Source organism: Polypterus senegalus, chromosome 6 (genome assembly GCF_016835505.1).
Source record: "Polypterus senegalus isolate Bchr_013 chromosome 6, ASM1683550v1, whole genome shotgun sequence".
In the NCBI taxonomy this organism is placed as follows: Eukaryota; Metazoa; Chordata; class Cladistia; order Polypteriformes; family Polypteridae; genus Polypterus; species Polypterus senegalus.
This window is the reverse complement of record NC_053159.1, coordinates 73,141,235-73,156,811: the sequence shown is the minus strand read 5'-3', so window position 1 is coordinate 73,156,811 and position 15,577 is coordinate 73,141,235. Positions and strand designations below refer to the sequence as shown.

At 36.2% G+C, this 15,577-nt stretch overlaps 1 protein-coding gene across 1 annotated transcript in view; it reads right to left on the bottom strand.

Moving 5' to 3' along the window:
* The window catches only part of vps8 (VPS8 subunit of CORVET complex), a 740,642-nt gene that overhangs the window by 335,149 nt on the left and 389,916 nt on the right, over positions 1 to 15,577 (bottom strand). Inside the window, exon 39 of the mRNA XM_039755059.1 lies at positions 2,948 to 2,990. Within this exon, the coding sequence (XP_039610993.1) occupies positions 2,948 to 2,990 (43 nt within the window). The remainder of the gene's footprint in view (positions 1 to 2,947; positions 2,991 to 15,577) is intronic.

Below are 15,577 nucleotides of genomic sequence, written 5' to 3'. Positions count from 1 at the left end.
CCTCGGGTAAACATCACAAGTAAACATAAAGCTCTTTATCAAAAAATTTAGTGTCTGTATGGAAAAAATTAAACAAGACTTGCATAGATGGTCAACCCTTCATCTCACACTAGCTGGAAGAATTAACACTGTTAAGATGAATATTCTTCCTAAGCTCCTTTTTATTTCAAAACATACCAATATACATTAATAAATCGTTCTTTAAGCAATTAGATTCAACAATAACCTCATTTATTTGGAATTCTAAACATCCACGCATCAAAAGAGCGACCCTACAAAGACAAAAGGCAGAAGGCGGCATGGCTCTACCTAACTTCCAGTTTTATTACTGGGCGGCAAATATACAGTCGATAAGAACCTGGACACAAATAGAAGAACATACACAGGCATGGACCGCAATAGAAGTAAAATCCTGCAGTACTTCTTTGTATTCCTTGCTTTGTGCTCCAATAAACACACGTTATCGGCAATACACTAATAACCCAATTGTGCTCCACTCACTTAGAATCTGGAACCAATGTAGAAAGCATTTTAAGACGGAGAAGCTTCTTTCTGTGGCACCCTGCAAAAGAACCACCTCTTTCAACCCTCACAAACATATGCAGTTTTAATATCTGGAAAAATTTGGAATTAACTTGCTTAGAGACCTTTATATAGACAACGTCTTTGCATCCTATGAACAATTACGTTCCAAATTTAACATTCCAGCTACAAATTTCTTTCACTATCTTCAAATCAGGAACTTTGTTAAACAGAACCTTCCAGATTTTCCTCATCTTGCACCCTCATCCACGCTGGAAAAATTATTGCTCAATTTCAAGGAGTTAGACTCCATCTCTACAATATATAAAATCCTTTTACAATCCCTTCCTTTCAAAGATCCAAGAGGACACTGGGAAAATGACCTCTCAATTAATATATCAGAAAAGGAGTGGAAAGTAGCAATGCAGAGAATTCACTCAAGCTCCATATGCAAAGCATACAATTATACAACTCAAAATTATATATCGAGCACATCTGTCTCGACTAAAACTCTCCAAAATGTTTCCAGGGCATGATCCAACCTGCGAACGTTGCAACCAAGCCCCAGCCTCACTAGGTCACATGTTCTGGGCCTGCTCCAAATTAACATTATTCTGGACAAAAATTTTTAATTACCTCTCAGACAGTCTTGGACTCACAATCCCTCCTAACCCATTAACAGCTGTGTTTGGGGTTCTTCCAGAGGGTCTTAAAGTGGAGAAAGACAAACAAATTGTGATTGCATTCACTACACTGTTGGCACGCAGACTTATTCTGATAAACTGGAAGAACCCAAACTCTCCTCTTTAAGTCAGTGGGAAACTGATGTGTTATATTATTTAAAATTGGAAAAAATCAAATACTCAGTTAGAGGATCTGTGCAGACTTTTTCAAAACATGGCAGGATCTAATCAGTAATATTTTGAAATGATTTTATAAAGCACAGAGAATTTGTTGATTTAGGTATTTTTAAAAGCCTTAAATTTTACACCGTTTGGCTTGCTCTCTCTCTCAAGGGTGGGGATCGATCTGTTCTTAGCATAATTCTTTTTTTTTGTAAAACTTGATTGCTATGTATTGATTGTAATAAAATTAATAAATAAATAAAAAAAAAAAAAATATGGAAAAAGTTTCTTTTAGGTATGTGTTCAACATTTCTGCCATTCTACACTTACACAGATCTTTGTGGACATGGAATACACGTGAAATGCATGTGTTCCAAATAACAGTATATTTTTATAGCCTAGGTACCTGACTCACTGATAAACAAGGCTTCATTTGGGAGTTTTTTTTTTCCTCCGGCGGTGGGGGGATGGTACAGCAGGCTGCTTGGGATTATCGACACATTTACAAGACAAAAGACGCTGAATGGAGACGTGCAAGTGGATTTAAGGTGGGCCGGATTTACGAGTTTTCTTGTAAGCTTTGCTAATTCTAGTGTTAAGTGCAATGAAGAAAGCTAACTAACATTTTCCTGATTTGTGCCCAGCACTGTAAGGATGGGCTTTTCCCCTTATAACCCTGATTTGCAGAATGCAGGTTTGGGAGTGTTATATCACTTTGAAATAGTACCAGACCCACCATAATTTTATTGGCTATACAAAACAAATAAGAAACCACAACAGATAATTTGAAATTTATCAAGTACTGTCATGAATGAAAGAGTAACACTTATGTATTAGTGTTAAAGCTAATAATATCAACATTAAAATATTAAACCACAAGCAATGTAATAGCTTTACAATCTAATGACTATTTTACAGGCTTTTAAAATTTTATTTGTATCTAGCAATTAAAACTGTACTGCACAGGCATCTCAAAAGATCTGACCTAGTGGTCATGAAGTAAAGCATCTGTTAAATATTCATCTGTATACTGAAAAAGGCTTTCCCTAATGCACAAGTGATAAATTATTTTCTACAATATTCAAAGAAAAAAAAAGATTAAGATAGCAGAGTATAAATGTAATTACTATGGGGCATAGACACAAGATATATAACCTTAAAATGGATGCAGTTTAACGACTGAAAACCAAAGTAATCATTGGTTTCAGCTTTAATTTTAATGCCAAACACCATGACATTAGAATAGCATATAAAAACATTAAGCATTTTGTCAACAATTCTAGGCAGCACTGCTGTCTTCATTTTAAATATATAAATAATTTTTGAATTTTAATTTAGCTGGATCAAGTGCAAAAAAATAACTCAGTTGTACTTCCTTTGCAGATGTAAAACAAATAGCACTTACTGACAAAAGGCACTTCCCTTTCTTAACCTACTGAAAGCTTTCAATGTCAACTCCGTATTTAAGCGTTAAAACAGCAATTTGTGTATATTTTGTTATCTAATTTCAGGCTTTTTTTCTCTAGTACCAGTTTCTCAGCATGTTAAGTAAACACCACTCTTAAAATAATAAACATTACCTGCATCACAAGTGGTTAGCAATGAGAGTTTCTTCTTCAGGTCCTAAAAACGCAAAAAAATATATCTACATCAATATAATACATTTTTCTATAGGAGTCGCTTTGCGATGCACAACATAAATGTTTCTAGAAAAAAGAATGAAAAAATGCAAAGCATAGTTTAAAAAGATGGTTTTGGTAGTGATATAATGATTTCTATCAATCTCTACTCTTGAAAAGATAATTAAATACTAAAGTCCCTAGAACTATAATTAACTGATACTATGGAAGTAGAGTGATGTTTGATCAAATAAACCCAATTTTTATTTGTCACATACAAATTACACATATAGTATATTATGTAGTGAAACACTTACTTGCTCAACTTTAATGATTGTGTCTTTAACAAGACAATAAACAAAAAAATACCAGAAATAAAAATACTCTGTATTATAACAAGAGGAGGTGTGCCCAAGGTGTCTCCCTATACCCTTGAATGGCAGAAAGGAAACCTCAAAAAAGGTACAATAAAGAGAGCAGGAAGAACCCAAATTAATAAATAAGGCGTTAAAAAAACAAAAAACTCCTTTGCCTCACAAGATCCAATTATACCACTTTTTGAACCCTTGTTCTTCACCTGGTTGGTAAATCCATTTGCCCACCTTTCCATTAACATCAAAGCATTCTCCTTTCTCAGTTCCAATGTCTCATGTCTTTGACTGTTTATCTTCAACACTTAAAATTCATTCTGTTTCAATAAGCTAAGTGAAATGAGGTAGTTTAAAACACCAAGCTGTGAGCTCACAAAGTCAAAGGCATGCCTACTTTAGCCAATCCACCTGCCAAATGTCAATGGGAAATGTATTTATGGTATTTTTATCTCAAAGTAAAATAGCTTGCCAGCTCTTTGGTTGTCCTTACCAAATGTTTTAATAAATATGTGACAAAAATTGTGATATCTCATAGCTCTCAGAGTGTAAAGGAAGAAATTTATGTCTGTTTTTTTATGTGGAACACAACTGTACTGCTGTATTGTTTACATAAGTGCATAACTGACTGCACTGCGCATTTTCTTCAATAAAATAAATACATTTAGAGTTGGACAGTCTCGCTATTTTTGGTAATTATATGGTGTTGCCTGACTATACCACATCAATTTCAACATTTTTAAAAAAATATCTAGTTTATAACAGTAACAGTAGCCTGAGTATCATAAACCTAATTGATCCATGTCTACGCTGAAAAAATCTGCAGTACTAGTATTTATACCATTGTAATAAGTAGAGACGAGAGGCGTGGAAAGGTTTGGGGCAGCCACCCGTTTAATGCGGTTTCCTGGCTGCAAAAGTATTTGAGGCATTGTAAATCAAGTTTATACAACAGAGTCCAAAACAGAACTGCCTGCTAGAGCAAAGGCAGTGGGCTTTATAGTACAGAGGGCGGAAGTGATGTCATCCTCTGGGATGGAACTGGAAGTGACATCATCCTTGGGGCCGGAAGTGACCTCCTCCTTGGGGCCGGAACCGGAAGTGATGTGTCCTTCCTGGAAATGGTGGCTCCTGGTAGGATTTCCCGGGTAAGACCTGCAGAAAACTCAGAAAGAGCGTCAGCGTACCCCGCTCCCCCCAGGGCAGATGTATAATCAGTATTTTCTAAGCCCTTCAGCTGCCCCCCATGCACACGTGTGTGACACCATTGTTAAAAGTACTGTGGAGTACAAAGATCATAGAGAGAAGCAGAGAAGACTTCTAACATTATAGCTGCTAAAATTATGTGCATTGGCATAAAATGTAATAGAAAAATCTTTAACCTGACAGTATTATTTTTTTCTCGGAGAATATTACATATCAAATAAAGGTTTATAAAAAAAGATCAATCCTACCCTTAAATTCAAATTAATTAGAATAAAATAGAAAAAAGAAATAATATAAAGGAGTCTGATCAAAATGAGATGTTTTCCTGTTGACTTATAGGTCTAGAGTCCCAGGTTTGAATTCAGCCCAAACACTTTCTTTGTTGGACATTTTCCCCATTTGTGTGGGTTCCACTCCAGGTACTCTAGTTTTTTTTTTATAGCCTCTGACATGAGTATCTGTTTTTTTAAGCAGCAACTCTAAACTACCACAGTGTCAGTGTGTTTGATAATGGACTGACACGGCATCTTCCTTCCTTACACCCAAAGCTATCAAGGTAGGCACCTGTTCATCATGACCTTGAACTTGACAAGTTGTTTAAAAGTTGTAGGGATGGACGAAATTAAGTCAAAAATGTGGCCATTTCCAAAATGCTTCAATTTAGAGAACATTCAATAAGTATCAAATGAAGAATGCAAAGAAAACAAAATTCATTATAAGAAAATTTATATGAGATTTGAGTCCTGCAGGAGCCACACCAATGAATAAAATAAAAAAAACTTAAGACGGTTATAAGCAGTATTGATTGGGGACCATGCACCCTTATAAAACACGAACAATGATCATCATTACTGCGAAGTTCACAGAAATAAGAAGTTGCAACCTTATACAGAAAAAAAATCATTAAATTGTTAGCTTTCCAAAAATCTCCCAATATGTATGATTTGTGCCATTGTCTTCAAATATATTATAAATGCTTTATTTGCTCATAAGTTTAATGTTATAACTGCGAGTAAGTGCTTCTTTTTGCATAGTGGCTTAAAAGAAAGCTTTGAGTGGTTCATATAGAACTGGAGTCCCAGGGAGGGTATGCTTGCTGCCACTCCACTTTAACATAAATCATCTTTACACATCTTCAGGGTTTCCAACTTTTCCATTAATTTGAATTCGCTTTAGTTTCAGAATCTACTAAAATCTTAACTTCCAGAGCTAATGAACTGAAGCTCTACTACTAGCACCACTGGTTTGATCTTCTGGTCAAATGCTGATGTGCTAGTGCAGGCTGCAGTAGCCTTGCCAACTTGAATTTTTGGATCTCATTTTTTATTACCCCCCTCTCTGGTTATTACTTTTTCATGCATCCTACAGTATTATTACACATATTTTGCAAGATGAAAAAATCCAAGAGCACAGCTTGTATGTCCTCTGGAGACTCTGGGTCACTGTCCATGTACACCTGTGCTCTGCCTTTCTTTCCCTGCTGTGCCGCTTCATCCCGTGAACCCGGTGTGCTGTCTCTATGTCAGATTTGCTATTTCCTGTGAAAGGACTGGATTTCTACTACGCTGAAATACTATTGTGACAAACTTCTTTGTATTAAACATTATACCCATAGAAAATGGTCAGAAAGGAATAGCCTTAACATATTTTGAATGTCACTGTATACTAAAGGTTTTTTTTAGCTGGGAATCATGAAATCACCAGGCTGTGCTTGGGAGCTCATCATCACTCTTAACTCTGAAGGATGCCATCCTGCTCAGGCTTTATTGTCACAAGAGATGTACCAAATCTGGTCTATATGGATTAATCTCCCGCGATGTTCAACAAACTTTGTCCATCTAATATTGCCACACTTATCATACAGCTCATCAATGGTAAAGCACTAGAACTATCACATTCCTGTGAACTGTAACCTTAATATATCATGCAAAAACAGAAAAAACTTGATCTCTAAAGGAAATGACTTCATCTGGGTGTGCTTAATTTAGAGGTTTGGATAGAATTGTTAGATCTTGATTGAACAGCAAACTAGTACCCACTGAACGGCTGATGTTCTTCCTTTGACTGAAAAAGTGATAATAAAATTCAGGTCTAAACCTATTCATTGATACATATCATTGTGGATGACTGTAACATTAATCTACTACTAATACAAGGCAAAGCCCTCACTGACTGACTGACTCACTCATCACTAATATTGCAACTTCCCGCGTAGGTAGAAGGCTGAAATTTGGCAGGCTCATTCCTTACAGCTTACTTACAAAAGTTGGGCAGGGTTCATTTCGAAATTCTACGTGTAATGGTCATAACTGGAACCTATTTTTATCCATATAATGTAATAGACTGCAGCTCGATGGCCGTGGGAGGTGGAGTTGTGTCTCGCATCATCATGCCTCCCACGTAATCACGTGAACTGACTGTGAAAAACGCACTACACAATTGAGAAGGCAGCGAAAGAATATGAAGCGAGTGACGCATACAAGCATATTCATAAGTGCAGCTACTGCAGAAACAAAGCACGGTGTAAACCTAAAGTTTAAATTAAGTTCATGGACAGGCTGCCGCTAGCATTTGTCATGTCCACGACTAATACGATATTCGTGAGTTACAAGTTTAATGAGAAGACACGAGTTATAAACAAGACTTTGGATCACTTTGAAAAGGTGTTAAAATTGTAGCGAGAAACTTTTAAGTGCCAGGTCTTAGCTAACATTAAATAAAGCCGTGGACATCGCAAGATCACACAAGAGAGCGGCTCAAGTGAACTGACTGAACGCAGTACGAGTGATCAATGAATCAAACCTGTTCAAAAAACACATTACACAATTGAGAAGGTAGGAAAAGAATATGAAGCGAGTGACGCATACAAGCATATTCATGAGTGCAGCTACTTCGGAAACAAAGCACGCTGTAAACCTAAAGTTTAAATTAAGTTCATAGACAGGCTGCCGCTAGCGTTTGTCATGCCCACGACTAATACAATATTCGTGAGATACAAGCTTAATGAGAGGACGCTGGGTACAGACGAGAGTTTTGATCACTTTGTAACTAAGTTAAAATTGCTGATGAAGGACTGTGCTTATGCAAATTCCGAGAGACTGTGTTTGTGGAGGGACTGACAGTTAAGGCGGGTGGGGAGTCATGTCATCATCTCCCCTCCCATTCACCTCATTTTGCTCCGAGCTGAGCTCCGCACCTGACGCGGTCTTGCCGTTCTTTTTCCTTAGTGTTTAGTCCTCTCTCATTTACTGATTTATATAAAGGAGAGTTGAGATCGTCAGGGATAGAATAATGTTTGGCTCAAACTCAGCAAAAGTGTGAGAGAAACTTTTAAGTGCCGGGTCTGAGCTAACATTAAATAAAGCCGTGAACATCACAATCCGAGAGACTGTGTTTGTGGAGGTATTGACAGTTAAGGCGGGTGGGGGAGTCACATAATCATCTCCCCTCCCATTCACCTCATTTCATTCACTTCATTCCGCTCCGAGCTGAGCTCCGCACCTCATGTGGTCTTGTGGAAGCAACTTCGTCACGCTGCCACCAAATACAGAAAAATCCACAAGTTAATACACACGCTGTCTCTAGAGTTTCTCCACACTCAATGTATTCCACACATCCCCGTTATACCCTCTGATCTCCCATTTCAATTCAAATGCCTCCAATTTCCATTAAGGCTCTGCTTCGCGATGACAATTAATAAGTCTCAGGGACAGACCCTACAAAGGGTTGCCATTGATCTGAGGCAAGATTGCTTTTCTCTTTGACAACTATGCGTTGCATTCTCAAGAGTAAGCTCACAAAGCTTGGTCATATTACAACCGGAGTGCTGAACTGACAATGTGGTATACAAAGAGATCCTTAACAAATAGTTATTGGTACATTTTCCCTCAGTTTAAAAAGGTTTTCTTTTCTTCTTAATAAAAATTTAAAAGCGCGGGTATTTTGCTAGTATTTATAGTAAACTAGCAGAATACCCGCGCTTCGCAGCGGAGAAGTAGTGTGTTAAAAAATTTATGAAAAAGAAAAGGAAACTTTTTAAAAATAACATAAGATGATTGTTAATGTAATTGTTTTGTCATTGATATGAGTGTTGTTGTCATATCTATCTATCTATCTATCTATATATATATCAAAATACCCGCGCTTGGCAGCGGAGAAGTAAAAAGAAAAGGAAACATTTTAATAATAACGTAACATGACTGACAATGTAATTGTTTTGTCATTGTCATGAGTGTTGCTGGCATATATATATATATTGTGGCAGTAGGGGGCGCTAGTGCTCCCTTGAACCCTCAGGGATGACTCCAAACACCAGGTAAAAGTCCAATACCTTTTATTTTCTTTTAACACAAATGTGCACCAAGCACCCTCCACACTATTCATAAACAATCCACTACCTACAATAAACACAATAATATTCTTTCCTCCTCGCCCAGACACTTTGCTCCTCTCCCACCCAGCACAGCTCAGTGTCTGGACTGAGGTACCGTCCTTTTATAGCCCCTGACCCGGAGGTGTTCCTGTCCCAGCAGTCCACAGTTCCTTATTCCTTCCGGGTCAGGGCAATCAGTCTTTACTTCACCCGGGAGCACGCCATTCCTTCCGTCCACGTGACCGTGGCGTACTCCCCGGTCATAAGGCACAACAGAGCCCACAAGTCCCCCCACAGTGACTCCTGGTGGTCCCCAAGGTATCCAGCAGGGCTGTGTATAAACACTACAGAGTCCATAAGGCCCTGCTGGACCTCGGGGCACGATCCTGCTGTCGGGAGAGCTCCTCCTGGCGGCCTGGGGGTGAGGACCGGCATGGGAAGCCGGCAGTCCTCCACAATATATATATACTTATATATATATATATATATATATATATATATATATATATATATATATATATATATATATATATATATATATATATATATATATATATATATATATATATATATATATATATATATATATATATATATATATATATATATATATATATATATATATATATATATATATACTTATATATATATATATAGTATACACATATACATATATATACAAATACATATAATATATATATATACATATATATACACATATACATATCTACATATATACTGTATATACACATATATATACAAATCTACATATATATCTACTACATATATATATATATATATATATATATATATATTAGGGTGGGACTTCGATAAAAAAATTAATCCAATTAATTAGAGGCTCTGTAAGAAATAATCTTGATTAATCGTATGTAATCGCACACGTAAATTTGCCCCAAATCGCAAATGTTTTTTTTTATTTAAAAGAGTTTTAGTGGGCGACAGAATCAAATAATAGACATGGACATGAATATTGTAAACTCAAGCTGTTTTAATTTCTGAAAAAAAAAATGCTTTTAAACTGCATTTGAATTCAAAACAGAAACAAAAATATCATCTCTGGTTAAAATTGGGCAGACTTAAAAATAAAGTGGTAGTTTAATTACTTTAAGTACATTTTCAGAATGTTATTGTCTTTAAATAATAATAACCAAAATTTCAACACAAAGTGCAGTTTTTCTTCTTAAAAATATAAGTCAGAAACATAAAAGGTAATTTGACCAACTTAATCTTTAAACTCTGAGTAACCTCAGCCAAAATTATTTTGTATATTAGGCTAAAACAGTGTGATCATTGAACATTTTGTAATTAGATGTAATTAGAATTACTAACGGTCACGGAAGTCCAATGATCCCCAGTAAGAGCCACAAAGTCAAAGTAATGCATCTAATTTTGCTTGCTTTTCAGTGTGCACAAAACCATGCTTTTATCAAGGCTTTGCTTGGGTAGTCGTTTGAAATGAAATTTTCCTCCGATCAGTCGTAGGAACGCGCTTTATTCCGACTCTAACATTTTTGTAGCTGTGATGTGTGCATCAGTGTAATTGATGTACCAGGAAATCATGCATTGACAAAAGTTCCCCTTTGCTTGAAATGAAAGTGTGATTAAATGCGTTATTTTTAAGCGTTATGGAGTACATGCATCGAAGCTTCTCAGCTGTGCTTGTGCTAAGAAAAGTAAACATTTTAAAAATAACGTAACATGATTCTGCGTTAACCGCATATTTTTTCATACGTCCCAAACCAAGGAGATGCGAGCGTAAAATGAATCGGGAAGCGCGCGTACATGTGCATCCCCTCTCGGGAATCGAACCTCGGATGTCGGCGCTAGAGGCGAAGCCTCTACAATTGCGCCACGGCGTGTAGCTTGTCTATTTGAGAGTATGTAGATCGGGTATATATATATATATATATATATATATATATATATATATATATATATATATATATATATATATATCATAGCGGAGAAGTAGTGTGTTAAAGAAGTTATGAAAAAGAAAAGGGAACATTTTAAAAATAACGTAACATGATTGTCAATATACAGTAATTGTTTTGTGAGTGTTATTGAGTGTTGCCGTCATCAAGGATTTGATTATCATTATTTCTTTAAATCAGGGTCGTATCTGGAGGATGTGTTGTGTTCAAGTTACATTCCGTGTTTGTCAATCGTAAAGATAACAGGTTTCATTCATCGATTCGTTTCTTACTGCATCAATAAACAGCTCGTCTTCCTCTTTATCTGAGGTGTGACACACTGCATGCACGAGTTTTTTTTTTTTACACTGTCTTTGTTTAGCGGGACATTGACTTTTTCCACTGTGTGCTTTGTTTCCACAGTAGCTGCATTTATGAATATGCTTGTATGTATCAGACGCTTCATATTTTTTTGCTGCCTTCTCAATTGTGTAATTCGCTTTTTGTTCAGCACTCTATGGAACTGTTGCTTTTTGTCTGTGCACTGCATCAGTTCACGTGAGCCATTTGGTGTTCTTGCATCGAAGGTTCCCAGCTGTGCTGGTGCCATCTCGTGTGATGTCCATGGCTGTATGTAATGTTAGTTAAGACCCGGCACTTAAAAGTTTCTCTCGCAGTTTCGCTGAGTTTGTGCCAAACACCACCCTGACCATCTCATCTTCCTCAACATAAGCACAGTCCTTCACACGTAATTATTTAGCGGCAGTGTTTCTATTGGATTGCCGCTGACGGGCGGCCTAATATGGGAAGGCACTAAATTACAAACGCCAGCGGCAGCCTGTCTATGAACTTAATTTAAACTTTAGGGTTACATCGTGCTTTGTTTCCGAAGTAGCAGCACTCATGAATATGGTTGTATATGTCAGTCGCTCGCTTCTCATTGTTTCGCTGCCTTCTCAATTATATAATGCATGTTTTGTTCAGCGCTATTTTGAGCTCTTCCTTGTTTTCTATGTACTTCGTTGGTAGTCAGTTCACGTGATTACGTGGGAGGAGTGATGATGTCACATGAAATTCCACCCCCCCACTGCCATCCAGCTCAACTCCATTACAGTATATGGAGAAAAATAGCTTCCAGTTATGACCATTACGCGTAGAATTTCAAAATGAAACCTGCCCAACTTTTGTAACTAAGCTGTAAGGAATGAGCCTGCTAAATTTCAGCCTTCTACGTACACGGGAACTTGGAGAATTAGTGATGAGTCAGTCAGTCAGTCAGTGAGGGCTTTGCCTTTTATTAGTATAGATTAGAAAAGTATTCAGATTTGTTCACTCTCTCTATCTTGTAGATTTAATTTTAAATGGATAAATTTGCCACTTTTGCCTGTCAAACCTCATTCTAACCCAAAATGACTAAAAAATGTTTTCAAAAAGTTTAAAAAATGTATTAAAAAAATCAAAAACTAAAATCTCTTATTCAGACCCCTTTGCTGTCACAATCCAAAATATAGTCAGGAGCATCCTGTTTGCTTTAATTATGCTTGTAATGTGTTTAGAACTTGTTTGGAGTTCACCTGTGGCAAACAGAATTGACAGGACATTTTTTAGAAGGGCACATAATTGTGTATATAAGGCCCTACAGTCACACTGCTTGTCAGAACAAAAAGCCCAAGTCCAAGAAATGTTCTTTAGACCTCAATGAATAAATTGCAGCAAGGTAAAGATCAGGAAAAGAGATAAAACCATTTCTACAGATTTGAGTGTTCCCAGGAGGACAATGATCTCAAGAAATGTGAAATGAAAAAAAGTTTGGGACAACCAAGACTCCTCATCAAGTTGGCCACCCGGCCTAACTGAGTAACTGGGTAAAAAGGGAAGCAACAAAGAACCCAATGGTTTATCTAACAGAAAATCAAAAGTCCTCAGCTAAGATGGGACAACCGGTCAGAAGGACAACCATTTTAGCAGCTTTCCATCAATCAGGTGTTTATGGTAGAGTGGCTAGCCCCCACTTAAAGCTTGCCAAACAGCATTTAAAGAAGCATGAGGAAAAATATTCTCTGGTCTGATAAGACAAAAGTTGAACTCTGTAAGCAGAACTTTAAGCACTACATCTGGCAAAGACAAGGTACGGTTCATCACCTGCTTAATGCCATCCTTGCAGTGAAGTATGGTGGGAGCAGTATCATGCTATGGGGGTGCTTCTCAGCTTTAGGGACAGAGAGACTGGTTAGATTTGAGGGAAAGATGTATACAGAGAAGTTCTTGAAGGAAAAAAAAAAAATAAAACATGCTTCAAAGTGCATGCAATGTCAGATTGGGCAAAAGTTAACCTTTCAACTGGACAATGACCTCAAGAATGCAGCTAAGACAATGCTGAAGTAATAATAATTAATAGTGGTTAAGGGACAGGTCTCTGACTGTACTTGAATAGCCCCGTCAAACCCCAGACTTAAACCCCTATAGAACATTTGTGGAAAGACCTGAAGACGGCAGATTAGATGCTTTTTATATCATTTAAAAGAGATTGTTAAGATCTGCAAGGAAGAATAGGATAAACTGCCCAAATACAAGTGTGATCAGCTTGTAGAGACTTACCCAAGAACACTCAAAGCTGTAATTGTGACCAAAGGGCGTCTAAAAAGTACAGTACTGAATTAAGGATCTGAGAATTTGCATGAATAAGAGTTTTCAGTTTTTGATTTTTAATACTGTCTTCCCTTTAATATTTGTGAAATGTTTTGAGCATGGGGAAGAAGCTTTATAAATTAAATTAATTATTGTATGATCCATTTTGTGAATCACAACCTTTTTCCTTGAAGGTGCTGAATAGGTATGAAGCCAACCATCTCAAAATTGATCTAGCAGGTTTAATAAATTCAAGTCACAATAACTGTGCCTTCTCTTAAGTATTAATATCAAATTGTCCTTCATGACAGCCACAAATGCTTCTATTTTTAATTTATTATCTAATACCTTTGACCACAGTAACCACACTTTAGCTGTAGATGCCAAAAACATTTTGGGAGCCTGTCTTTCAGGATGCAGTTAGCATTACTATTATACAGACAAACCAAAAACAGTGTGGTGCACAGAAGTGCTCTTACATTCATCACAGCCACAAAACCTAACTCCCCATTCAGTCAATTTCATATGTTGGTAGGATTTGTCTAATTGTGTAGGGGAGGGGATGTGATCTGCAGGCAATCTGTGAATGTTTCCACTTTAACAAAATAATGAGTCATGTAATTGAAGATTCCAAATGACCCATTGTGTGAAGAAGTGCTTCCTGAGTTCCACCACAAATGCATTTCTTTTAAATCTCTTCCATAGTCCTTGTGACCATGATTCACTTTTTAATTTAAAGAATTCTTTTTGATCAATTTTATTGATGTTTTTTAGAATTCTGAAGAAACAAGATTAGGTCTCCTCTTTTTTTCTACTAAATACTAAAAAAAAGTTGTAATTCCTTAGCATGAAAGAACAGGACATGCTTTTTAGATCAGGGACATACTTATCTCTTGTCCTTTGAACAGCAACTTCAAATTCAGTCTGAGTGCTCTACAGAGTCAGAACATAATGTCCTTTGATTTACAGTATATAGAACAACATTTACAATAGTACTTAAAATTTTACTTGCTTTTTAATTTATTTCTCCACTTTCCTGGTTAATAAGATTGTCCAGAAAATTGTTTTAATGCCTAAATCTTTCTCATAGTTTGCTTTCTGTAAGTCAGCATCATCCATCTTGCATATACTTTAAACCTTGCCAGTACACTTTATACTATATCCTCTCCTTAAGCATTTTCTACCCTTTAAAATAATGTATTTAACAAGCTTATGGACAAATATATTTTACATGTGTACACTGTGTGTATGTCTCAGTTATTTTTAACTGGAATTTCTCCCCAGTATTTTCTGTTCCTTTACTTTTAGAGGTACCTGCATATTTTGTACATTTACTACAAATTTACATTATAGAACCTTATCAAATGCTTTTGAAAGTGTAAGTAAATGAAGTCAGTTTTTGATTTTGTTTACTACTCCTTTTATTATAAAAAAAATGGCACATAGAGGTTTCAGTCTTCATGTCTTTGATTGGAACAAACAGTGTATAGTGAAGAACACTTAAGATAAACAAACAATATTCTGAGCGAAGTTAGATGGGATAACATTATCTAAGGGAAAATCTATTATGGCATCTTATACTTGCATGAAGACTGATTTTGCTTAATTAGAAGAATCCTAATCCATAACTCAATAAGAAAGTGATGTCTTATATTATTTTAATTTGGAAAAATTCTCCCTCTAAGGAACAGTTCAGGAATGTTTTTAGAATATGGAAGCTATTTGTTATCATAAATAACTTGCCAAAACTGTTTTCTGATGTAAGTAAGAGAAGCAGGCTGTTTTTCTTTCTAATTTCATGGATTTTTTTTAGAAAACAATAATAGTAATTATTCACTGCTCACGTGTATATCTTTCACAGAATTGCATGTTTTTTATTTTATTGTCTTGCAAAAAAACAAAAATAAAAACAAACAGGTGGAGGCACACATGCTATTGCAATTCTTTAATACAGTAAATGCATTTTTACCTGACATAAATTAACAATATGTAAACTAAAAAGTATTAGTTCTCCCCAATGAAAGTGAAACCATTATTCAGGTATGTAACCTTTCTTTCACAGTATGAAATAAAGGTTCACCAT